Below are 27,005 nucleotides of genomic sequence, written 5' to 3' on the forward strand. Positions count from 1 at the left end.
ATAAAGGATGTATCTCATTTTCCTTCTCATGTGAAGAAGATCATAGACAGATCCTCTACAATGGAACCTGGATGATACGTAAATACATAATGTATATCTAGAAATGGTACCCTAACTCGGGTCAGGATGATGAGTTTGTGGTCCAACTGCCTGTTTGGATAAAGCTTCCAGGTCTTCCAATGGATTGTTGGGAGGAAGATGTGTTTGCTGGGATAGCTAGTGCTTTCGGGGAGCTTCTTTCCATTGACTCGGTGACGACGTCCAGAAGAAGACTCATTTATGCTAGAATCTGCATAGGGGTTGGGCCTGATACGGATATGCCAGAGGAAATAGAGATAGACTCAAAACTTGGTAAATAGATGCAAAAAATTATTTATGAATCTATCCTCTTTGCTTATTTTCACTGTAAGAGAGTTGGACATTGGGCTAAAAAGTGTCGAAACAAAGTTTCCAAACCTCAAACCCAAACCAGGGTTTGGAAAAAGGTGGAAATGAACCCAGATAAAAAAACATAAAAACCTTTGAAGGCTCCTCCTTCTGAAGGTCCGGATCAAGAGAAACAATCCTAGATGGGAAGAAATGAGGAGGAATCAGCCAGGGAAATAGGAAGTGAGACGGTGCATAGAATGGAAGATAAAATTCCTAGCAGGAAAACGAGCAGGAGAAAAGTGGAGAGGATTCTAATGATGGTGAGATGAAATACCTAAGTGACCAAAAGGACACAACAGATCAAAATATAGTTGAGTGAAAAGTGGGAAAGTAATTAGATGGATAAGGGAGATAGTCAAACCAAGGACAATAAGGAGGGAGATGTTCTTAACTCTTCAGGGTCAAAAAATGGAGTAAGCTGGTTTCAAGATGCTTAACATGATAATGTACTAGAGCAAGGACTTTCAGAGATATCGCTGGTTTCTTCGGCCCAAGTCAAGTTGACTTTCCCAGAGGAAAATGCTTCAATAGGGGGAAATGAAGAAGACACAAACAAGGCCCTGAGAAAGAGTGGGATAAATCAGGAGGAGGTTGAAACATTGGAGGAAAATAGAAAAGGCAAAAACAAAAAAATAAATAAAATAATAACAACCATCAGACTACCAGAAACACCAGAAGTAGACTAGGGGATGTGGGGAATCAACACACATCACCTGGAAGATATTCAAATGCAAAGAAGAGGGCCATGGAAGCCAGTAAGAATCTAGCAGATGGTACTCAAAGAACCATCTTTGAAGCAGGTATTTCCAAAAAATCATGAAGATTATTTCCTGGAATATACGAGGATTGAATAATCCTCATAAACAAGATTTAATAAAAAGTACGAGTAGAGACAAAAACTCGGATGTTATTATGATTCAGGAAACTAAAATGTCTGAGGAAAAGGTTGAATGTCTGAAAATGTTTAGTAATGGGGGAGTTAGTGGTGGTAGTTCTGAAGGGGCATATGGGGGTATAAATACTTTATGGAATAATAATAATGTTAAGGGAGAGGTGTTGATTCAAAACAACAGTATGTCTTGTATTAGATTTAAACATCTGAAATATGGTACTTCATGGGTCTTGACTAATGTGTATGCCCCTAACAATAAAGTTGGCAGAAGTGTTTTCTAGAAGAACCTATCCTCGATTAGAAGTAAGTTTGTTGAAGATAGCTGGATTATTATGGGGGATTTCAATACCCCTCTGAGAGAAAATGAGAAGAAGGGAGGAAGCCAAATCAATCTGGACAACAAATTGGACTTGATGGAGTTCATTATCAACCATGCTCTCCATGATCTGGACTTGCAAGGGGTTAAATACACATGGACCAACAGAAGGAGTGGTGAAGACTTAATTCAGGTTAGGCTTGATAGAGCTTTAATTTCTCTTGACTGGTTAATTCCTACTTTTGTTCTTTATCTGCTCATATGAGGGGCGGGTCGAACCATTATCCTATATCTTTTAATGCCAACCCCAAGCAAGGAAGGAAACATTTCCCTTATATATTTGAAAGAATGTGGACCAAACACCCGAACCTTGAAAGCAAAATCAAGGATTGGTGGCAGGTTGGAGTTGAAGGAAATGCTATGTATAAGGTGGTCAAAAAGATGAAGTTTGTGAAAGACAATGTTAAAAGGTGGAATAAGGACTCCTTTGGGAACATTTTTGTGTCCAAAGCTACCACTCTCTTAGATCTGAAAGATATCCAAGATGAGATTCAGAATAATGGCTACAACAATGTCTCTAGAGAGGCTGAAGATGAGATCCTTATGAAATATCATGATATTGTAGCGAAAGAAGAAACCTTTTGGAAATAGAGATCGAGAAATATATGGTTGAAGGAGGGGGATAGAAATACCAAATACTTTCATATATCCACTTTGAAACACAAGGCTATCAACATGATTTCTCAGCTTAAAGTCAATGGCAAAATTATTGATAATGAAGATTCCATGAGGAAAGTTGCTCTGGAGTTCTTCTCGAATCTTTTGACTAAGGATCATAATTTGGACCTTCAAGCTCAAAGGGATCTTTTGGATTACATCCCTTCTATCTTGCATGCTGACCAGAATTCCTATATTACTTCTATCCCTACTAATGATGAGATTTTGAAGGCTGTCAATTCTTTTGAAGGTAATAAGGCCCCGAGCTCGGATGGCTTCCCTATGTTTTTTTTTCAAATGTATTGGCATATTGTTGGAAGGGAGGTTTCCAGTGCTGTGAAAGAATTCTTTGGTGCTAGGAGAATTATGAAAGAATTGAATGGTACTTTCATTGCTCTTATTCCTAGGAAGATGGGGGCTGACTCCATGTATCTTTTTAGACCTATAAGCCTCTGCAATTCCCTGTACAAGATTATCTCTAAAGTCTTGACCTCTAGAATTCTGACTGTGCTCCCGTTTATCATATCTCCCCAGCAAAGTGGGTTTGTCCCTGGGAGGCAAATTTTGGACTCGATAATCAGAGTCCATGAGAACATTCATTCTCTTTCTAGGGCTAAAAAAGAAGGTTTTCTTACGAAGCTTGATTTATCTAAAGCCTATGATAGAGTTGACTGGGGATTTATGCAGACTGTTCTTTTAGCCTTTGGATTTTGTTCAAGAAGCATCTGTCTCGTTATGCAACTAGTTTCCTCTGCTTCTTTTTCTATGCTGGTCAATGGGTCTCCCTCACCCTTTTTCAAGTCCTCCAAGGGTCTCAGACAGGGGGATCCTTCTCTCCCGTGTTCTTTTTATAATAATGGCAGAATGCTTGGGAAGATTTATTGGAAAACTTGTTAAGAAGGGAGAGTTTAGAGGGCTTAAACCTTCATCTGCAGACCAAGTGTGCTCTCATCAGCAATTTGTGGATGATTCAATTATTATGGGGAATTCTTCTATGAAAGATTCTAGAAGCTTAAAGAAAGCTTTGGATAGATATGGGAGTGCAACTGGTCAACTAATTGATTGGTCTAAAAGTTTTGTTTATTTCATAAATACTCCAGAGAGAAGACAGACAAAGATCAGTGATATTTTGGGTAGCCAAATTGGGAATCTCCCTGCTTCCTATCTTGGGCTCCCTTTATGTCAGGTTCCTCATGATACCTTTTGGGTGCTCTGGTGGATAAAGTTCATAAGAAGTTAGTTGGATGGAAAGGCTCTTTGCTCAGTCAAGCGGGAAAGGTCCAACTTCTGAAATCTACCCTCCAGAGTATCCCTCTTTATGCCATCAGTCTTTTTAGAATTCCTGTTAAGTTTGCAGAGGCTATTGAAAAAATTCAAAGAACCTTTCTTTGGATTGGAGTTGAGGAAAAGAAGAGAATGAATTTGATTGCATGGGACAAGGTGTGCAAACCTATAAGAAAAGGAGAACTTGGTCTTAGAAGAATCAGATATATGAATGAGTTTCTCATGGCTAAGTAGATATGGAGAGGTTATAAAACTGAGGAAGAATGGAAACTGATATGGGATAATAAGTATAAAAGACAGCTCTCGACCCTTCATAGTTTCCTCAAGGATGAAGATATTCCGATTGGCTCCAACATCTGGAAAAATGTCACTAGAACTAGAGACATAACACTCAAAGGAGTGAAATGGAAGGTGGGGAAGGGCAATTTTATTAAATTTTGAGAAGACACTTGGTTATTAGATTCTCCCATCAGTGACAATCCTGATTGGGGCAAGTTTCAGGATCAGTGTAAGGAAAAATTTGGTACTACTATGGCCGACTACTGGAATTTAGGTCAGTGGAAGGACCTATCCACTGTTGATCCTTCTCTTGAGCATCTGAATAAAATTATGAATTCTATGGTGGTGGTTGATGACAAGGACCAACTTATCTGGAAACTTACTGCTGATGGTAAATTTTATGTCTCCTCTCTTTATTTTTAGCAATATTCTAGTCAGGATAGTCCTTTTTGGGCTGAGGCTGGGGTGAAAGGTCTTATTCCCATTTTTAAAATTTTTTTTCTGGACTGTTCTTTAAAACAAGATTCTGACGATTGATAATCTCAAAACAAGAGGGTTTTTTATGCCTAGTATTTGTCATCTTTGTATGCAGAATGAGGAAACCATTAATCACATGTTTATCCATTGTCCTTTCTCTCCGGATATTTGGGATAGATGCCTGGACAACTTCAATGTCAGATGGGTTTTCCCTGAAGCTGTCCAAGATGTCTTCAATTCCTAGCTCGACCCTTCGAAGAACAATTCAGTTAATCTGCTATGGAAATTTACTTTACCTCATATTTGTTGGGGAATCTGGAAAGAGAGAAATGATAGAGATAAGGCATCAAAAGCCCAAATTATTTTTGAGAAAATCAAAAGATATATGGTGGAGAACCTCTACATCACTGGTGGAATAATGAATCCCAAAGATCAAGGGGATAACATCATTTTTAAGAATTGGAGAATAAAGGGGAGTGAAATCATACATGCTAATCCTAGAGATGAGGTGAGATGGGAATGCCCCCCTTAAGGATGGATGAAAATCAATTTTGATGGTGCTTCCAAGGGTAATCTTGGTAATGCAGGGTGTGGTGTGGTATTAAGAGATGAAGGGGGAATATGTAAAGCTATCAAATGTATTCCTATAGGTCAAAAAACCAATCATGTTACGGAGGCCATTGCTACTTATCAGGGGTTGGTTCTTGCCAAAGACTCAAATTGCACTATAGTGTGGGTTGAAGGCGATGCTTTGAACATTATTAACTGCTTGAATAATGTTTTCCCTCCCTCTTGGTTTATACATAATGCCATCAAAACTATGAAGGATACAAGTAAAACCTTTGAAATATGTATTTTCACACATGCATATAAAGAAGCTAACAAATGTGTTGACTGAGTTGTCAACCTGGCTTGTCGCTCTAACAAAATTATTACCCTTTATGGTAAGAGTAATCTCAAGTGTGAGGTGAAATCTTTGATTGAACTGGACCGGATCTAGATGAAGCAACGTGTCTTAATGAATCATATCTCTAATGCCTTATCCTCATTTGTCTATGATTAATCACAACGATGGTGAGGCTTGTTTTATTTGTCATATCATATTTATTTGGCACGAATTACGGGTGGCTCTGCATAACAACAATAAAATTGTTAGGTTTTTTCACAGAGCTCACAGAGAAAATAACAGAGCTGCGATAAGGAAGAATTGGGAATTTAAGGATAAAACGAGGGGCAATAAAAAGAGGTTTGAACCGGCTTCTTGCTCGGATTGGAAGAAAAATAATGAAGTATGGGAGATTCTTCAAGAAGGAGGTTTGAATGTTTTTATGGAAAGGCTTTGTGGCAAAGACCCTACTGTCACTAAGCATTTCATAAAAAACTGAAGAGTGGTAAGATTCTTGTTGGCACCCAGATGATGCAAGTGGATGAGGATGTCATTGTGGAAGCTACAGGTATGGTGAAAGATGGTATGAAATTTTACAGAGATCGAAGTGTGTCTGACAAGGCTGCAGATAGGTTTCCTGTCACGGATGGTGAAAAAAGGAAATTGATCAAGGCGGATAACCCCTACTATTCCCCTAAGCGCATTTGTAGGCCGTGGAGGTTTGTGTTGTTTGCCACCATCAGCTACATTACTCTCGATAGGAGATTCACAAGGGTTTATGGGCATCACTTTGTGCTGCTCAACCACTTTCGCCATGGTGATAAGGTTAACCTGCCTTACTATCTTGCTTGCTCTATGGATCATACTATTCGTGAAATGCAGAAAGATTTTCAAATAGATCACGCCCTTCACCGGGGTTTAATGGTTTTAGTTTATAAGATGTTGAAAGGGAAAATTATTGAGAAACCCATTAGTAAAGGCAAACAAATTAGGGATGATGATACTAGAAGCGAGGATAGTGGGTTCAATCTTTATTCTGAAACTGAGGGTGAGTTTGAAGATTTTAGCAACAAGGGGAAGACCAAGGGAAAGAGCAAGGGGACTACTATGGATTTTGATCTCTCAGACTCTGAGAAGGAGTCTTTTGATGATAAAATCATAATAAGTAAGAAGAGAAAGGGAATGGGTAGGCAAACCCAAAGGAGCAAGAAGACCAGTAAGGGGATAAATAAGGTGAAAAGGAAGATTATTATTTCTTCTGATGAGGACTCTGAGGTTGAAAAAATGAACAAGAACAAGGGTAAGGAGGAAGATGAAATGCAGGATGTTGACCATGGGGAGAACCTGAACACACAAAGAATGAAGAATGAGGATCAAGAGAACAACATGGGCAATCAAAATGACTTCCAAGGTGCCATAGGTAATGATAACATCAAGGGTTTCTGGGAGGTCATAAGCAAAATGGCGAAAGAGATTGGTGACTTGAAGACTGATCTCAATATGATCAAAAGGGCAACCAAGGGTGAGAAGCCTCTCTCTGAGAATGTCAAAGAATTAATGGTGGCTATTAACAAGGTTGAAGCTATTGAGACAATGGTTAATAAAATTCTGGAAATGGAAAAGAAGGTGAAGGAGCTGGAAGGGATCAGAGATGATAAAGGCCTGGAAATTAACCTGAACAACCTAGTTAATAGAGTGGATAAGATGAAGCTTACTGTGAAGAAGATTGCTGAACAAAATTTCCAGATCCGTAAGGCCACTGTTGACCATGTTAACATGCTGATAAACAAATTTGAACAGATTAAAGGTAAGGAAGATGAGAAGGAACAAACAGAGAAGACGGGTCATGAAAAAAGAACAAGGGCCAACACTTGGAAATAGGTGGGCATCAAGGAAAAAGAGCTTGATGATATGAATAACTCTACAGTCAATATGAAGCAGATGGTGGTTCATGCGGAAGAACTCATAAGAAACATCTAGTTGTCCTTGTCTTTGTGTTGTCTTGGTGTTGTCTTTATGTTGTCCTTAGGTTGTCTTGTGCTATTCTCTTTGTCTTGTGATCCCTTTTTGTTTTTCTGGGATTTGATCTTTGTATGGGTGTCTAGGCACTATTATTTCTTGCCACTTTAATGCTTTATCTTTATCCTGCTATGTAATCAAGGTTCCAGGTTCCTTCCAAAAACTTCTTTTTAATTAATCAAAACACAAAAACCCTCCCCCACAACTACTGTAAAAAAGAAGTCCAATTACATCGTGCCAAAAATGATATAAATTGTGCAACGGAAAAACTGAAAGCAACTTAATCTAAAACAAAAGATTTAGTACCAAGAGGTACCCTTGTTCGTCGTATTTCATCTATCAATCTTCACTCAGCAACATTCAATGCACTCGAAGCATCCCCCAACCTATTCAATCCACTGGAACCGCACCGCCCAACTCGTTTTGTCTTGCTAACACCGTTGAAAGACGCCTTGTAATCGACCGCCTCCTTCGCACCTCGTCCACCATCCTAGCTTCCTCTCTCGCTTGTCTGATAATTTCTTCCAACTTCATTATCTAAACATAGATTACCAGACCTTCCCACCTTCTCCTCGCGTCATCTCTAAACCTGACTTTGACCTCCTCACGACGTCGTAGGAAAGGAATCTTCATGTGTCTAGCCCGGAGCTCTGCATTTTCCTCTGGAATGCCTTCAGAGACATTGAAACCCCAACCCGTGACAACCCACTCCAACAAAGACTCCATGTTTAGAAGATAATCACTCGAGACTATCATCCTTATCACCTTTCTAACCTCCTCACATGAATAGCCCAAGTCAAGTCCCCAAGCCATGATTAAAGAGTAGATGTCTATCCTCGAATGATATCTGTGGCCAATCACCGCCACCTTCTCGCCAAGAACTAGTTGAGCAGCCTTCAAAAATAGGGGGTCTCTCGCCAAAAACATGTTCTCAAGCCTCTTCACATGAAAAGGACCCCAGAATGTAGGCATCAACTTTGAAGATTTCAGGGTGAAATTAGCTTCCATGTTGGAGGCCTAACCAAACCGTCGAAAAATGAAAAAAAAAGTAATCTTCCCCACCAAACACGCTCAACTACCACATTTAATAAGCACGAATTCCTTTTTTTAGCAATTAAGAAGGCTCGCACCACAACCGCCGCCATTGCAGAAACATTCAACACTAATTGCCCGTAAAGCACGATCTAGTCTTAGCACCTTGAATAAGATGCAGGCCACATGTTGCACATATCAAGTATGCGAAAGTACTGTCCTTGGCAGGTCGTCTTAACTCCATAGCACATTGTTGTCATTACTATCCCACCACCTCACCTCACCCTTGGATAACTCACAAGCCACGTTGGACAGACTATCAACAAGAACATTTCCACTTCTTTTTACATGGGAAACACAAAACTCTTGGAAATATTTTAATTTTGTACTGATGATGGTGATGAATTTATTCAATTTCCAGCACGGGGTGTCACCTTTCATAAGAGCATTAACCACCACTTGGGAATCCCCCTCCAACTGGACTTTCAAAGCCTTCATATTCACTGCCAAATCAGTAGCTAACAAAGTCGCTTGTACCTCGACTTCATTATTAGTTCCATCCTGTAATATTTTTACACATTTAAAGAGAATCTTCCCTTCATCATCACATGCCACACACCCTGCTCCTGAGATGCCCAAATTCCCCCTTGAAGCCCCATTGAAATTAATCTTCACCCAGCTCCTCTCAGTTTTTGACCAACTCACCTCTTCAATTCCAGGAACATTGCACAAATGATTAACCATAGGGAACCCATGAACGGGTCGGGGCAAAATTGAATAATTAGTGATGTAAAGGGTGATGATTAAATTAATTCAGAAGAATAAGTTTAATTAAATTAATTAAAGAATTAAATAATTATTTAATCAATAAAGATGATTAATTAGTGTACAAGCGATAAGACATTTTTAGGTGTCTACATTTGCCCCTCTTTGATACAATGTTGAAACGACGTTGTTTCAAAGAAAACTAAAAATTTCTGCCCTAGTATGCCATGACGATGCTTAGGGTGTAAATATGTCTCCTCGCAAAAGTAGTCGACAAATTATGGAACTGAACTGAGATCATTGTACCGATACAATACTGTTGAGTAATAGTTTCTAGTTTCATGCGATTTTGAGTCCGTTTGATTGTCCTAAAAGTGCACTGTAGTTCAAGGGGACCACGACTGTCAGAGAGAGAAAAACCTTAATTTTGAGCTATAAATAGAAATTTGACCCCTTCATTTACTCATTTGCTTTCATTTGATTCCATTGAGTTTTGTGTGTTTTTTGAGCTTTCTCGCGTCCTTTTGAGCATCATGGTTGGCTACAAAGCATGATTGCACCTGTCAGAGAGAGTGTGTTCATACCAGAGACCACCTAGAACTAGAGGCATGGTATGTGTTTGAAAATTTTGCCAATTTTTGCCTGTTTTTGTCCAATTTTTAAATTTTTTCTCAGAGTTCATTTTTTAAAACTATTTCGCAATCATTGTTCGATCTTGTCGCATTCGTTATAAATGTTGTGCAATAGTGTTTAATCTCCCACAAGCATCTAAATGCATCGCATTGATAGTAAGCATTGTGCATTGGACTGTCAAATTCGCAAACATGGATATTGTGTCGCATAAGTCATAACTGTTGCGCATACATGATAAATGTTTCACATAAGTTCTAAAAGCATCACATAAGCTTTAATTGTCTCACATTTGTTGGTATGGTTGATTTTTTCATATACGTGATATGAGATTTTTTTCGTGCGAGTATATTATCTGACATATTCATCATTTTTATCTACAAGAGACACTTGGCGTGCTTGGATGTAGGCAAATGAGGCCCAGTGGTCTTGATCTTCATGGTGAGTTACATGCTGAGGACATTGCTCTTATTAGACATCTTGGTTTATATCATGCTCTACATCTGCCCGAGGTTACAACCAGTAGGGCCTTGATTACTGCATTGGTGGAGTGGTGGCACTTGGAGACATGTTCATTTCATCTTCCCACCGATGAGGCCTCGATTACTTTAGAGGATGTTTGGCATATCTTGCACATTTTGATTCATAGTGAGTGAGTGGTGTATGATCATAGGGTCAAGATTAGAGGACTCTACGATCTATTTGAGTGTGAGGAGCAGGACATTCCCTTGAGTGGACGATATGAAATTTCATGGGCTCAGTTGCAAGATGTGTATGATGACTTGACCGTTGTACTGTGCAGTCTCATAGGAGGGATTTTGATACCTGACAGGAGATGTCATGGATTCCAAGTTGGATGGGGCTAGGTTATCTATGGGATGATCGTCGAGAGATGAGTATACGCCTGGGGTCCTTGTATTCTTGCCATGTTGTATTACCAGATGCATGTGATAGTTTATTTGACATACAAATCTATTAGTTGCGGTGTCACTTTTCTCTAGGCCTGGGCTTGGGAGCACATTGCTATATTTCGGCCAATTGTTCATGTTAGGCTTTAGGTAGAGGATCCATATGTGTACAGGTATACTCTACAGATCAAGCACGGGTTTTAGGGAACATCATGTACTGGAGGCATCAGATCGATGTTCTAAAATACTTTACTTGGAGACCTTACTTGGATTGTCTTGATTGGACATATGAGGCTCAACACTTGCCATTTTGCAAGAAACAAAGGTATCTCATTGGTAGGGTTGTTGATACTTAGAGGATCATCGAGCTGCACCTCCTAAGACAGGTGCTTAGGCAATTCAGAGAGATACAGGGTGTTCCTAACATTACAATTTACTTTGCTCATTTGGCTCAAGAGGTTTCTAATTGGGGTGCATGCATATAGGCTCATGTAGTAGCTACTAAGTTTGATTCACTTCACACAGTTCGGTGGGGATGGGGAACTAGGCTGGTAGATCTAGGAACAACACCACAATATGACACATGGTGGTTGAGGCATAGGCCTATCTTGTTGACAGATCCGATAGTGTCAAACATGTCTCAGCAGATATGACACCAGAGATGGTAGAGGGGAGATGACGGGGGGACAGAGGAGGGGATGGAGGAGGAGGTGGAGATGGAGGGAGAGGGGTAGTTGCGACCATTGCTGCTGCAGGAAGAGAGGAGGGGGATGAGGAGGTGGGAGAGGAGGAGGTAGAAATCGGTGGTGGCATTGATGCTAGCAGTAGTGAGGGTGATGATTATTCTTCAGGATCATTGAGTGATGATGGGGATGAGAGCTCACAAGACACATATACGATGGAGCTCAAGGATGCATACGCTGCATAGGTAGGTGGAGAGGGTGGAGGAGGATAGGGTGATGATGATGATGATGATCCACATGTCCTTAAAGCTAAGATCTGAAGTTTAGATGATGCATTGGCCAGGGAGCACTAGGGATGAAGAGATGATCAGGCCTTAGTCCGATAGGAGCAAGCCATGTGGATCGCTGAGCGAGATCATCTACAAAGGGAGCAAGATGATGCGGTTTGGAGAGAAGAGTTGACACATGGTGTGCATGAGAAGTATATTATTTCAGGTACTAGATCGTGCGAGGATCGGCTCATCCATATAGCCCATGAGTGTTTTTTATTGGTGACAAGAGTATAAGCGGGTTGTCCTCGAGGGAGCATGATGTTTGAGTTACAGTGCTTTTATATATGGGAGGAGAGCTAGCCGATCGACTAGTTGAGGGACTAGTAGTGCGGGCATCATGGGTCCACCTCGAGCACCATCAGGATATTCTGGGGCAGGATCGAGCATGCAAGATCCACCAAGTGATAGAGGCAATGTTGCTTGAGACACATATTGATTATGTAACATGAGCCTTTGGGCATTTGATGTATTCTTACACATTATCATCTTTGAGATCTATATGATATGCAGTTTTGGCAACGCTTTTATATGATGTATGCGTTCTATTTATGTGATGTGTTCTGTATGCTTTTGTATGATGTTTCCTATATGGTTTATGAAGCAATGATGTGATGTTATTTTACTTTTGCTTTTATAATGTATGGAAAATGAATGCATGTTTTTAATGAATGCAATCTAATCTGTAATAATGGATGAACCATAATACAAATGCACCTAAATGATTCAAGATGGTAATGCAACTTAATGAATGCAACTAAATGATACATGAATCTAAAAGAAGTAAATGCATATTGCATGACCATAAATCTAAATGATGAAATTTAACTATGTGATTTTAAAATGAACTAAATGATAAATGCAACTATGTCATTAATGAATCCTTTTATTGCAACTAAATGATTAAATTACGTTTGTTTTGAAGACACATATGCCAGAATATTATTTGATCACTTGTCTCAATTAACCAAGAAGAAATGTTAATAAAATGAAAGAGAGAAATTGATGAAAGAATATGTTAGATGTAATGATCATATTGATAAGAGATGTTTGATGAGAGAATGATCTTGAAATAGAATCAGCATGATGGGATAATGAAAAGAAATGATTGATTCATGAAATTTGTGTGCCTTTATTCATAGCGCAATATATATTCATAACTGAGTCTTATTATGTAACAATGGAGCTTTGCACACTAGGGTATAAGGAACCAAGGTCTAAAGATTCTCATTGCAGAAACAAACATGTTGCAAACAAGGAGTGAACCCTCCATTTTGGGTATAATGCCAGAAGTCGAGGTATGTGGGGTAGTCACAAGTATAGTTATCCTTCATGGGATACTTGCCAAATGAACGTATCGATCACAGACACCCATGACACCACTGCCCCAGAACTTCATTGGTCCACACCACAAACAACAAACAAAGAAAAGGATCATGCTCATCCCGGATCCTCTAGTCACTTGTAGATATCCTTGAGTAGCATAGAAACATGACTTGTCGCCAATTGATAAAATATAAAGACTAACTAGGACAAAATTCAGCAACCATACTGATATGTGACTTTGCTTTGATTGTTTGATGTGATGGTTGATAATGTCTGATCTCAGAAAATGCGGATCCCGTTTAAGACTCACTTGTTTGATTTTGAGTGTATCTCTTATGTTTAAGACGAGATAATGATCACTTGATATGGATAGTTGATACGATTGATCAGACAACTTGATTGGTTTGATTGCAGATTATTGATAAGATAGTTCTATCCTTTGTTAACTTTGTGTGAAGTGTTTGCTGGATATCTGCTAGGGTGTTTGATTCTTGCGAGACATTTTATTGCAATTTTTTTTGATTGATTTTGATTGTTTTTCGATTTTTAGTTCTTTTCCAAGAGCTTTTTTGATGTTTTTGTGCTTTTTTTTTTTCAGGATCATATTTGAATGTTTTTGGTATTGATTTTCACAAGATCGTATTTGAACGTTTTTGGTGATTTTTTTGTTTTCTCCATGTTTTTGGATTTTGTCATTTTCTCGATGTTTTTGGATTTTGCATTTTTCAATGTTTAGGGATTTTGTGGTTAGGACTCCTTATGCTTTTTAGAAAATGTCAGGACTTTTTCCTTTTTTTAGGTATGCCCCCAATATGCAAACATGTTATGACATGATGATTATAAGAATGCATATGGAAACATTGATATATCAAACATTACATGATGCTTATGCAGTATGAAAGATGACAATGCACTTTATATTTGAACAAGGGTGATTGCTTTCGTTTATCGCTTTGTTATACACTGATTGATTTGTAGGTACAAAACATTTCAGAGATAAGGGTTCTTTCTATTCTCAATAACCTTTGGAATATCCACCTTAACACACTAAGTGACTTGGATTTGTAAATGGAAACGCGAAAAACTTCCCCACTAATTATTGAAACTTTTGGTCTTCTTTTGCCCATGTGTGTGCAATTGAATTTATTCTGACCCTTATAAACATTAGAGACCCTTAGAATACTCTGTGACTAGCTACCTAAGTTAATCTAACTTCAAAAGCATCTCGGATAGAACCTCATTTCCAACAAGCATCTATAGCCCCAACGAGGTTATCTAATCATAAATCATGAGGGAAATTGAGCTAAATAGGGTATAAGGAAATCACAAACCTTTAACTATTAAAGCAATCCTAAATACAAATCAATAAAAAGTATTAGCCTAATAAGACATTTTAATCAAATGAATCTAATTAAAACTCCCTATTATCCATGATGCTTCCATTGTCCTTCTCTTCCTTGAGTTATGTTGGCTCTCCGATATCGTGCTTGTAACCTGCATATGGCACAAAGATTCAATGTTCATGAATGTTGAAAATGGAGAATTGATGTTGCTTTTATAGATTTCTGGGGAAGATTGGGTGAGAAATGAGACTCAAGTGCTGATTGATAGTTAAATTGATTTGATTGATCTGGTATGTGGATAGATTGAATAGTTGACTAGATAGATTGGCTAGTTAACTAGGGAGACGACTTAATTGATTGATTTGTTAGAAAAAAGGTGATTGGGAGTTAAAAATGGAGATTGGAGAGTTAACTGATTTGATTGATCAGTCATGATTTTCAACATACATGTTGTAGGACTTTTGAATTGAAATTCATTTTCATTCTCATTCTCATTTTGATTTTCGAATGATGAAATTGAAATGCACAGTTACTTGAAATTTGGTGAAATTAAAATTTGGGGATTAATTAATTAAACAATTTAAATGAAATCATTTAATCATTAGAAATGGAATTAATAAAATAATAAAAATTATTTAATTACAAAATTAAATCGTAAATGATCAAATAATTAATATTTATTAAATAATAAAGAATTTTTAATTAAAGAATTAATTCATAATTAATCAAATAATTAATATTTGAGGAATGGTTAAATGATGAATTGATTAAGGGGGGGGGGGGAATTGAATAATTAGTGATGATTAAATTAGTTCACAAGAATAAGATTAATTAGATAATTATTTAATTAATGAAGATGATTAATTAGTGTACAAGCGATAAGACATTTTTAGGTGTCTACAATACTAAACCTATCTTATTAGGAGGAAGTGCTAGATTTCTTAAACCAAGGCATCATCCCGCTGATACAAAGTGACAACGTAGTTAGATAACACAAGCCTTAAAACACGAGAATAAACAATTGATTTACATCCTCAAGTGTTGGTCCTGTTGATGGGGCAATATTATTTTACATAATGGGGAGCTACAATTGTTCTTTCTTTGCCATTCCACATCCATTCCAAGGAGGGCACATCTCCTTTGTAATGTCCTAAAACTAGCATTTTTGGAATAGATGAACTTTTAATTTTATTTTTTTTGATATTTTTGAAACAAAATTAAATAGAATGACATTTGGAAAGTGGAAAAACAAGTACCCCAAATATTTAACAACTTCTCAACATCTTTATTAATTATATCTAAATTGTATTATATCAAATCAGTGTATTGATTTACAAACCCTAGCTTCTACAAAATGTATGTCATTCTGCACTTACAATAAATCAACAAATATTATAGTCTAAGATACTGTTTGCATGCTGCGATTAGAGCTAGAAGTGCAATCAAACCCCCAAAATTCCGTGATTAAATATGAAAGTGCTAATAAACCCCCAAAATTCTACTATCAAATTTGAAAGTGCAAATAAAACTCCAACCACAAGGATCGGTCTTCAATGTCTCCTATAGCCTTGGGTAGAGATTTGCGAATGCTTCCAACAAGATTGCTACTCTCTATGTAGAGATACTCTAACTTGCCTAGACCACCAAATTCAACTAGAATACTTTCCCTTAAGTTGTTTCTTGAAAGACAAATTTGCTGCAGTTGGGTGCCATTGGGTAACAATTTGGGAATATAATCCCACAGTTGATAATCATCCACACTTGAGACTCTTTGAGTTGTTTAAGTTGTGAAGAATGTAAATAACATGCAAACATAAACAAGGTACGTGGACTGTTTATATGGTGCATGTAAAAATATGGAACACGTGAACCAAAGAGAGTATGTGTCAGGGAGAAGTTTGTAACATGCAATAGAAGCAACATACCTTCCATTCAAGGGATGACTACAATAAGACTTGTGGAAACTTATGATTCTCTTGCCTCATGATTCTAAAAACCTTTGTTCACCTACAACACATTGCCACAAACCTCGCGAGACATGCGTTCTCTTACTTAAGAATTTGTAATTTTTCCCTGACGATCTATTCCCATTGATTTTTGTCTGAACAAATCACAAATAAATACTTTTCATATATTTTAAGTTTAAAAAACTTCATTTTTCTTTATTGGAACATATCATTAAACCAAAAACTAACAAAAATATAATTTATTATCTTTTCGTGTGATCCCCTCCATTATAGTGGCATGGGAGGTTCATACCCACAATATTATAATGTGTTAAACCTGAGATAGTTTACACTTCGTACCACGATGTGCAAAATCTAACATGGTTTATCTAAAGGTTAGATTGAGGGGCTTTCCCATATATACAAATTTCAAAAAAAAGCCTTTACGAAGGCTTCCAATGAATTATACTGTTTAGCAAAAGAAAATAATAAAATAAAAACAAATTTAGTATAATTAACCTCTCAAATCGCTGAAGCAGACGGTAAATTGTTGGGTAGGAGGAAACATCGGTGCTCAGAATTGAGGACGGAACGTAGAGCATGCAGGAATGCAAAAAGAAGTTCGAGGATTCGAAACTCGCGAGAGACACACAGCAGAATCACGCAAGAGGTGGAAGCAAAAGTAGCCTAGATGCCATGGACATGTCTCAACCTGAAAAGAAGAAGAAGAAGAAGGTTGAGGAAACGGAAAAGAATCTCTGCGGAATATGCCTGGCAGAGGAGGACGTAAATGCGAGGGGTAAAATGGACAGTTGCGAGCATTACTTCTGTTTTGCGTGCATTCTGGAGTGGGCCAAGGTCGAGACTCGCTGCCCCACTTGCAGACAGCGCTTTACCACTCTTTCCAGACCCTGTGGGTTTCGAGCCAGAGGCAGGACTCTCAATCTTCCCTTGCGCAACCAGGTACCCTTTTCCTACAACGCCTCCTCCAATTTTTCCTCAAACATGTCCTATATCTTTTGTTAGCTATTTATTTTTCAGACATCGGGTGTTCCTTCTAGAGAGCTACTTTGTTTGTCACTCGTGTGTTTCTAGCTACTAAAGAATCTGGCTTCGAAACTAATTATGAAAATTGTAACTATCCTTATGCCGTTTGAGTGGGGATATAGTGAGAAATTTTTCCAGTTGTTTTTGATTTTCAAGCTGATTATGGAGTTCGGATCAATCTAATATGGATTTTCATGAGTACTTATAGTCCTTAGTTTACTAAGGATTTTCAACAAGGTCAAGTGCTAGAGAGAATGGGGTGAAAAGTAAGAGAGAGAGCGCTTTGCTTTAATGGTGAAGCAAATGCCACATGAAGGATGAACCTAAGTTAAACTTGATTAACCCAGGGCACGGTCCTAGAAGATAGGGTTTGGTGAGCAAATGATTCTTAGCGTGATGAGGCTGGTGAGTTCCAAATAAAAGGGGCCTTAGGAAGGGGTTCCATGGAGCCACTACAAGAACTATTTTAAGGAGTAGGGGTCCCTGGAAAAAATTATGCTACATGAAAAATAGAACCTTGTGTAAGAAAATAGGAGCTTCTACTTTTTAGATTTTAGATTCAAGTTGTTGTATGTGTTAAATATGTTGTTATTGAAGTCAAAGGTTGATGATCAAGGTCATATAAATTTCGGAAGATTATTCAAAGTAATAGAGAATTGGGATGAGCTGTGTAGTTGTCTACTTGAGCTGCTTGGCTACTTGGTTGAGCTACTTGGTTACCTGGTTGAACTGCTGGGTTACCTGGTTGAGCTACCTGGCTGTTTGGTTGAGCTACTTGGCTGTGTGTCAGCTTGAGCTGGCTGCTTGTCCACCTCACCTGCCAGCTTGTCTACTTCTGTTTGACACATCACTATTTGAATATTCAACTCACAGTGGTCTGAATTTAATTTTTTTTTCATGTTTACAGTTTAGTTAGTATGTGGTATAGTTGTGGCTTAATTATTGCTATGCGATGAATGCTAAATAAAGGCTGGGTGACTCATTTAAATTTCTGACTTATGATGTCTTTGCAGCTTATTAACAGAACTGACGCATTTATCAGAAATCAGTTTAGGGGCTTAAAAAAGGATATTCTTCAGAAAACATAGGATGAAGTCAAGTCATGTTTCTCAAGCTAGTTTGATAAAACCATATTATATTCTTTTGCTGTTGAAGAAAGCCGTGTATTTTTTCACAATGTGTGGGTCAAGTTAACTTATAACCATGGAAACTTAACTGATGGTCTGCGTGGTAATACATGTCACTCTAGCACGATTGATATTAAATCTGTTATTATTCCTTTGTAACGATGAAGGGAGTTCTTAATTTGTATGTGTTTTGTTAGTGACATTGTTGGTATCGAGCCATAATATACATATAATAGGCTTGCGTGAAAAATAGAATATGGGATATTGGTGATGGTAATGAATGCCTTTTATATGCCACCCGAAAGTTTTTCAAAAGTGGAGTGTTGCTGGATATTACAAAGAGGAGTATATGCATATAACGGAGTTTGAACGAATTCTATGAAGTGAGAAGGAACGGAGGTTGAAACTTTTTATCTGCGAATTGTTGGTCAAGTTATGTGCTGATAAAACATACAGAGCATTTATACACAAGCAGTAATATATGGTTTAAGGTTCGGAGCATGTAGATTGGTATTGCGGTACAAATAGTGGGTGTGTGTAAGGGTTTTTATGCTAAGGAATTGAAGGAGTTGTGGGCCTCTCTCATATATGTTGCTGAGTATGTTATTTTGAGATGGAGTGTAAATCCGAGTTGGTGCTCAACCTGAGATTGGTGCCTCAGCTGATCAGAGTTGCTGCTCTTTGGGAGTTGGTGCTCTCTGTGAATTGGTGCTCTCTGTGAATTGGTGCTCTCTGTGAATTGGTGCCCACTTGTGTAATCTGGGTTGGTGCCCATTTTGTTAATGAAAGTTTTTGTGTGCTGTGGTTGTCTAACCGAAAGGGTTTTCCACGAGAAATTTGGTGTTTGCATCTTGTTATTTTCTCTCTCAAAGTTTTATATAATTTCATGATTTTAAAAGTTTAAAATACTGATTCACCCCCCAGTATTTTTTGTGTGCTTTTCAATATGTGGGGTGGGGTTAAAAGTTTCTCTCACCTGCTTCCTTAAATTTTTCTGCCACATGTCTTTCTTCTATAATTTTTAAAATTCTTGCGAATAATTTATACAATTTAGCATTTCATTTCGCTAAAAAATAATCATGACACCACCAAATTCTTGAAATTTTGGAGCTTAAAGCTTTAAGCTTGCCCATTATTGAAAAATCCATGGGACCCATGCTCATAAAATCTCCTAAAAAGATTGAGTTGTGATGTCCTTGATTTGGTTGTGTTGGCCAGCCCTAATTTCTTAAACAAATAAATAAATTATTAATAAAAAGTAATAAATAAAAAAACTATAAATAAATGCAATTATTAAATAATTTTGCCAAATCGGCTCTATAGGCCGACCTACTTTGTAACAACTACTATCTATGCAATAAGAAAATAAAGTTGTAACCAACTATATCAAAATAAGATCTTTCATCAAACTTAACTACTTCAGCTGAAAATGAATTATTAACTAATTAACTAACTAACTGCTTTCATCAAGTTAAGAACCTAACTGATTTTATTGAAGCAGTTAATCTATTTTCAACAATAACAAGTAACAACTAGCAATTTTGCTTTCAATATAAAAGAACATTCATTAAGCTATCCTTCTTTTTCAAGGAAGAGATATAAGTTTAGAGATTACAATCAAAAAGCTTCCAATTGGAATTCTTCTGTATCAAGCCTCAACACAGTATGGGAGAGGGAGAGGGAGAGCATCATCAAGGGCTTTTCCTCCCAACCAAAGACCTGACAGTCTCCCGTGCCTCTTCCAACTGGAAGGGCCCGACCCTTCACGAGGGTGTAGACTAAGGAAGAGACCTAGTTGCCATCTTGCCATCTGAGCCTGGTGTTTAGAACCTATACGCATCTAGTCGGTCACTCACTATATGTACCCCCTAACTAATATGACCATCATCTGACTAGTAGGTGTATCTAGTTCATGTGAACTGATGGTCACTTGCATAAAGCAGTACCACCTTGGCCAAGGTTTTAACATTGCAAGCACGTTCAACGTGATGTCAGTATTCACCACCCTTGCTCGATTTGTACATTCAATTCTTGAGTTTAATTGACTCTTTGGTTGCCAACCTTCTAAACAAGCCATCTGCTCAATGTCTACTGACAGTAACGATTATTAACAACCCTTTTGGGATAGTAACATACACTCGAGCCCTACTGACTCAATGGATACTTAACATTCTAGGATCAACGAACCCCTTTGGTTCTCTAACCATTTAGTTACATAACAGTATCATGTCTTCTGACATATAACAGTCAATAACGGCCTTCAAAAGAAATTTGACACAAACAACTCAGCCTGCTACTGGAAAACTGATTAATATTGCCAAGCTGACATATAAGGTTTTACATCTGCATCTATAACTAACTATACATAGGTTTCGGTTACCCAATTGGTATTACATGGGTAGAACATAAGTCACAACTAATACTTCCTGCATATTTATTCTCTTCGAACTATACCTCTTTATAATAAGGAATCCTTTTTATAAGATGCACAAGCCTTCAAATTGAGTTAGCATGATGTTCTTTTCAGTTAAGGACATTATTAAATGTTTAATGTTTAAGCAAACATTTAGGAGAACCCTATGATTTAATGCTCTTATAAGATCGAATGCTTATTCAAAAGAATACTGCAATGCACTACTCCGAAATACCATGAATAGGGTATACAGGCAGCGTTGTTTCTTGATCTCTGATATAAAAGAGTTCATAGATTTTCCAAGATATGCATTGCATATGAAAAGTTTGCTCAGATTTTGAGCTTAATATACAAATGGGCTAATTGTTTATCCACATGATAATTATCAAGATCAAAAGAAACATGCCTGGAACAAGGCGATGCCAATGTCGACTTAACCTGTTTTCCTCTGCTCCTTGTGTATTCTCCGCAGGAAACTATACAGTAGTTCTTCAAACTATGCAGTGATAAGATATTTTCAAGCTCTTAAGCAGACTGAAATAAAAGGCATTAAGCAGAGGAAGCCAAAGATTGATAGCGCAGAGCCAAAAGACAACAAGCCGAACTTATCAAAGACTATGAGTAGAGAGTACTAGTATTGCAAAAATAGCTGATGAAAACATGAACCCATACTTGCACTATCGTTCTCCAATGAACTCAGCATAACTAATGAATGATCAAAAAGCCCATTCTTCCTCTCGATGATTTCCTTTTAATGATCGCAAGTGGACAAGAAAACTGCCACAAGAAAACATATGCCATCTTGATTGATGGTTCATGCATTGAGTTACAATGGTGGTCAAGGAGTAACATCTCCTTCCACCTTGATATTAATTATCAAGCAAATCTTCAGTTACTAGCCAATTACATAATTCCCTTATACATAAGGTGAAACAAATATATACATATTTATGTTAAAACACATCCCACTCAAATGTTATATATCATAGATATGTTTATATATATGCATATATGTATTAATATGTGTATATGCTATATATTGACCAATTAAGATAAATTATGGTTCAAATAATGCTCACCTTTAGTTATTATAAAGCACAAGAAACAACACAGAAACTGGCTAACAAAAGACGATAGAGGAAAGACCGACTGCAGGTATTGACTGACAAGATGGGTTGACCATCCTAATAGCCAAGGTGATGATTGACTACAAGAACAACTTATCTCAAGGGTCATGGTTTGATGGCAATTGATCTTTTCCAAAGTTTGCAAACCTCTCCTTGATGATACTCTCCCTCCCTCCTGAGGGTGTCGTGTATCTTGCATCCACTTGGCTGCATGAAAAACCAGTTAAGTCATATTCTAACCATATTAACGGATTTCATAAAATATTGATAACAAAATAACTTCATTTAATTTCCAATCAATAAAAAATTCCATTCATAGCGAAAGCAAAACAGTATCATAGATTAACTAATCATAAAAACATATTAAGCATTATTCCAAAGTCAGGAACGAGGGATGTAACATATTACCCCCCTTGTGAATCATCATCCCCGATGATTATTTAACATATGTCAAATTTTTTTAAAGCTTATAAATAAATCCATTTAGTTCTCATCCCAATAACTCAATTATTTTTGAATAGATACAAAAATTTATAAAGGAAATCTGTTGGCAACAAAATGAAACTGAGAGGGGGGGGGGAGTGTGAATCAGTTTACACAAAAACTCTTTGCAGCTTAAACCACAAATCAGATTTGATAATTAACAATTAAACCATGAAACAACACCACATCAATAACACACATAACACCAAGATTTTTGACGTGGAAAACCCGGTTAAGGGAAAAACCACGGTGGGAACCTACCCACAATGAGATAATACCCTATTAGGAGTAAATGAAAATATTACAATGGGGAATGCACATGCATTCAGGCACACTGCCTAGAGCTCACTGCTCAAAATAAGAAACCTAGAAAGGCTACAACCTTTAGGGAAGCCTCACTGCCTTACAGGAAGCTTCACTGACTTACAAAGTTATTCGAACAACAATCCGGATTACATGAACTGTGAAAATAGCATCTCCATATGCCTGAGTACAGTTCTGGTTAAGCTCACTGTTTGCACTGCAACATTTCTCTTCTCTCCTTCACACTTCTGAAAGATCAAATCATTTGTTCGCACATACAACTCGATCATACACACTCTTAAAGATCGCATACATATATCTTACATGATTATTACATTTATTTATACAAGTCATCAACCTATATTTCAAGGTCGGCCAAACCCTCAATACAAATAACAAAATAATAACTTCACACACTACAACAATGCATGTGGACTAAAACGATGTCGGCTAAGACATGGTCTGGATGCAAATCAATACCGCAAACACGCAACACCTCCAACAATTACGCCTCGATCATCCGCAACACGCTACAACCACCAAGAATGTTGCATAACACGAAGAACATCACCGGGCACGGAAAATCTTCAATAACGCGCACAATAAACAATGCGGACCACCAATACGCATAGAACACAATCTAGAGATATTCATAAGCAATGTGAATTGCACCACAACAACTGCAACAACTCGGATTACCAGAATCATCATCTTTCTACCGGAGCTCAAGAACACCATCATAACTGATTGTCAACCTGAAAGATTCACTTGTGAATTTCCAAATCATGAACCAGTCGAACTGAGGACACACATCAACGTCCAGAACACATCCCACACATCCGCAACAAAAGATATTACAATTCCGGAGCAATACAGAGCACAAACTAGAATACCGAATAACAACACAAACAACTGAATAACATCCTCAATACCGGATCTCATAACTTGATCAAAACATCATGCGGACCTCTGCAAATCTATAGACAATATACCAGAAACCCTTTAAACTGCATCAGCTCATCTGCAAAACCAACTCATCCAACCAAATTGCAACACTGGAATACACAGAAGAATATGTTGACATCAATGACAACACATCATTCCAACAATCTTCTCAACAACATCCAACAATTTCATCATAATCCTTCCAAGTTACATTATCTTCTACATACTAGTCCCACTAGACCTTCCACTGCATAATCTTGTGGTTACGTAAGCGTAGCTAACACACCTCAAGTACTTTGAGTGGTTCGATCATAACCACCCTTGGATCTTGCACCTGCAAGGAATTCCAGTCAATCATATGATCAAAATCTGCAATGTTCTTTTAAGATTTGAAAAATGGAAAATGATGTGTAATTGGGTGAGAGCTGGTGGCAGAGCAATTTTTGTAGGCTACTGGATTGTTAACCTCTAGGATTCAAATCAACATATCTTGGAGGTAGCTTGGAGGCTTTTTCCGAATTTAATAGAACTCTTCAATGGTTTAACTTGTAGGAGAACTTTCTCTCCCACCACAAATTGTTTAGGAACTCGTTTGCATCTGCATAGCTTTTTTGTCGATTGTTAGCTTCTACTAGCCTTTGCTTGATTTGCTTAACTTGTTCTTTCATTTCTATGAGAATTTTGGGTTTGAGTGTTATCCTATCCTCTAGCTTGCCCCAGCTAATAGGAGTTCTACACCTCCTCCCATACAGTGCTTTGAAGGGCGCCATCTTAATGGCTATCTGGTATGAATTATTGTAAGCAAATTCTACTAGAGGAAAATTTTCTTTTTTTGATCTATACTACTCTTAGGAGATCCTCCAAAATTTGGTTCACTCTTTTTGTTTGTCCATTTATCTCTGGATGGTAGGCGGAACTAATGTTTAACGAAGTTCCTAAAGCTGCAAACAAGGTTTGCCAAAACTTGGATGTCATCCTCGCATCCCTGTTAGATATGATTTTCTTTGATATTCCATGTAAGCAAAAAATCTCTTGAACAAATTTTTGAGCAATTACAGGTGCTTCATCAGTCAAATTTCCTGGTATAAAATGTGCTACTTTGGTGAGTCTATCCACTACTTCTAAAATTGTGTTATTCCTATTCCTCATCATGGGTAAACCTTGAACAAATCCATACTGATGTACTACCACTTTCAATCTAGAGTGGCGTTTGGTTGCAACACCCTGCTGGATGTTGGTGTTTTGTTTTCACCTTTTGACATTAAAAACACCTTGCCACAAATCTTGCTACATCCCTCTTCATTCCTTTCCAAAAATATAGAGGCTTAACATCTGCTAACATTTTAGTCACACTAGGATGTCCGGAATATGGTGCCGAATGAACCTCTTTCCAAACTAATTTCCTTAATTTGAGAGAGTTTGTTACATACATTCTTCCTTGATATCTCAAAAGTCCATCTGACTCGATGTTGAACCCTTCATATTTGGAGTCTTGAGAGTTGACTTGTAGAGCCTCTCGAACCTAATTGAATAATCATCTCTTTCAAGATTCTGTAGAACTTGAGTTCAAAAATCTGTATTCACAGTTACCTATAGATGACAAATGTCCTGACAACTCAAGGCATCCGCTACTCTATTTTCCTTACCCTTGATATAACTAATTTCAAGATCATATTTAGAGATTAGCTCCAACCATCTTTTTTGGTGTGTATTCAAATTAGGCCGAGTCAATCCTTGTGATCGGACCGAATGCTCAAATGGTTTTCTTATCAAATAGTGTTGCCACATTTGGAGAGCATGCACAATGGCTACCAATTCAAGATCATGGGGTGCGTAGTTTTGTTCATAGTTCTTTAACCTTTTGGATTCGTAGGCATTTACTTTGTCATCTTGCATAAGGACCTCGCCTAGCCCTTCTTTAGACTTTTCCATAATAGCCACAAAATGGCCTTCAGGATGTGGTACCTTCAAAATTGGTGCAGTAGTTAACTTTTCTTTCAAATATTCAAAAGATTTCTAGCATTTTTTCGTCCTTTCAAATCTTTCCTCCTTTCTTTGAAGGGTAGTGATAGGATGTGCTATTCGAGAAAAATTCATCACAAACTTTCCATAGTATCTTGCTAAACCCATAAAGCTTCTCACTTCCTGAACATTCCTCTGAACTGGCCATTCTACTATGGCTTTTATCGTTGTTGGGTCTACCACTATTCCTTTAGCCAAAAAGATATGCCCTAGATATTGCACTTCCCTATGAAAGAAGGTGCATTAGGATAACTTTCCATAAGGCTTATTTTCTCGTAATTGTTGTAGAACTATTTGTAGATGTTCTTCTTCATACCTCAAATAAATGAGTATATCATCTAGAAATACTAACCAAATTAGTCCAGATAGTCCCTAAACACACCGCTTATTGAATTCATGAATGCTGTCAGGCTTTGGCGAGCCCGAATGGTAAAATAGTAATTTCATAGTGTCTGTACCTTGTTCTAAATACTGTCTTATGAATATCCTCTTCTTTCGGTCTCAGTTGATGATTGCCCGACTACAAATCTATTGGGAAAATATTTCAATCCTTCTCATCTGATAATAGATCATCAATTATCAGCAAGGGATTCTTGTTTCTATTTGTGTCCTTATTCAACATTTGATATTCAATGCACAAGCTTAGAGTCCCATCCTTCTTCTTTACAAATATTACTAGGGCTTCCCAAGGCGGTAAACTAGATTGGTTAATTCTTTACGGACAAGTTCTTGTAATTGCTATTTCCTTCAATTCCACAGTAGGAATGCGATAAGGAACTTTGGATACAGGTTCAATTCCTGACACTAAATCGATGGAGAAAATCAAACACCCTCTTAGGTTGTAATCTTGGCAACTTCTCAGGAATTTCCGAAGATGAGGATATCTCTCTACGAAGATTCTTCCTTTATATCTATTCCCATACCCTCTTCTTCTTTATACATGGACATTTCAAACATCATCATATCATCATATATATAGCCTTTATGAATTGATTAATCTCCTCCATCTTGATTGCAAACACCTGACACCCTTTTCATTGCCTCACTTCAACTGCAAGGCAAAGATTTGTTGCACTTTAATTTCATGTTGGATTACTTGAATGTGTACTCTGTTCCCTAGGTCGTCCAAATATTTCACCATCTTGGAAAACCAATCCTCTTGGCTCTATGCTCCAGTAACCAATTCATACATAGGATTACATCGTAGGAACTTAAGGCCACACATAGAACAACCTCCGTGGTGAATCTTGGAAGTTCTACCCAAGCTTTAACAAGAA

At 37.6% G+C, this 27,005-nt stretch overlaps 1 protein-coding gene across 1 annotated transcript in view; it reads left to right on the plus strand.

Annotated features, from left to right (window-relative positions):
* The first annotated feature begins 16,783 nt into the window (after positions 1-16,783).
* The window catches only part of LOC131030417 (uncharacterized), a 99,400-nt gene continuing 89,178 nt past the window's right edge, over positions 16,784-27,005 (plus strand). Inside the window, exon 1 of the mRNA XM_057961247.2 lies at positions 16,784-17,224. Within this exon, the coding sequence (XP_057817230.1) occupies positions 16,862-17,224 (363 nt within the window). The 5' untranslated portion in view covers positions 16,784-16,861. The remainder of the gene's footprint in view (positions 17,225-27,005) is intronic.

Source organism: Cryptomeria japonica, chromosome 7, assembly GCF_030272615.1.
Source record: "Cryptomeria japonica chromosome 7, Sugi_1.0, whole genome shotgun sequence".
NCBI lineage: Eukaryota > Viridiplantae > Streptophyta > Pinopsida > Cupressales > Cupressaceae > Cryptomeria > Cryptomeria japonica.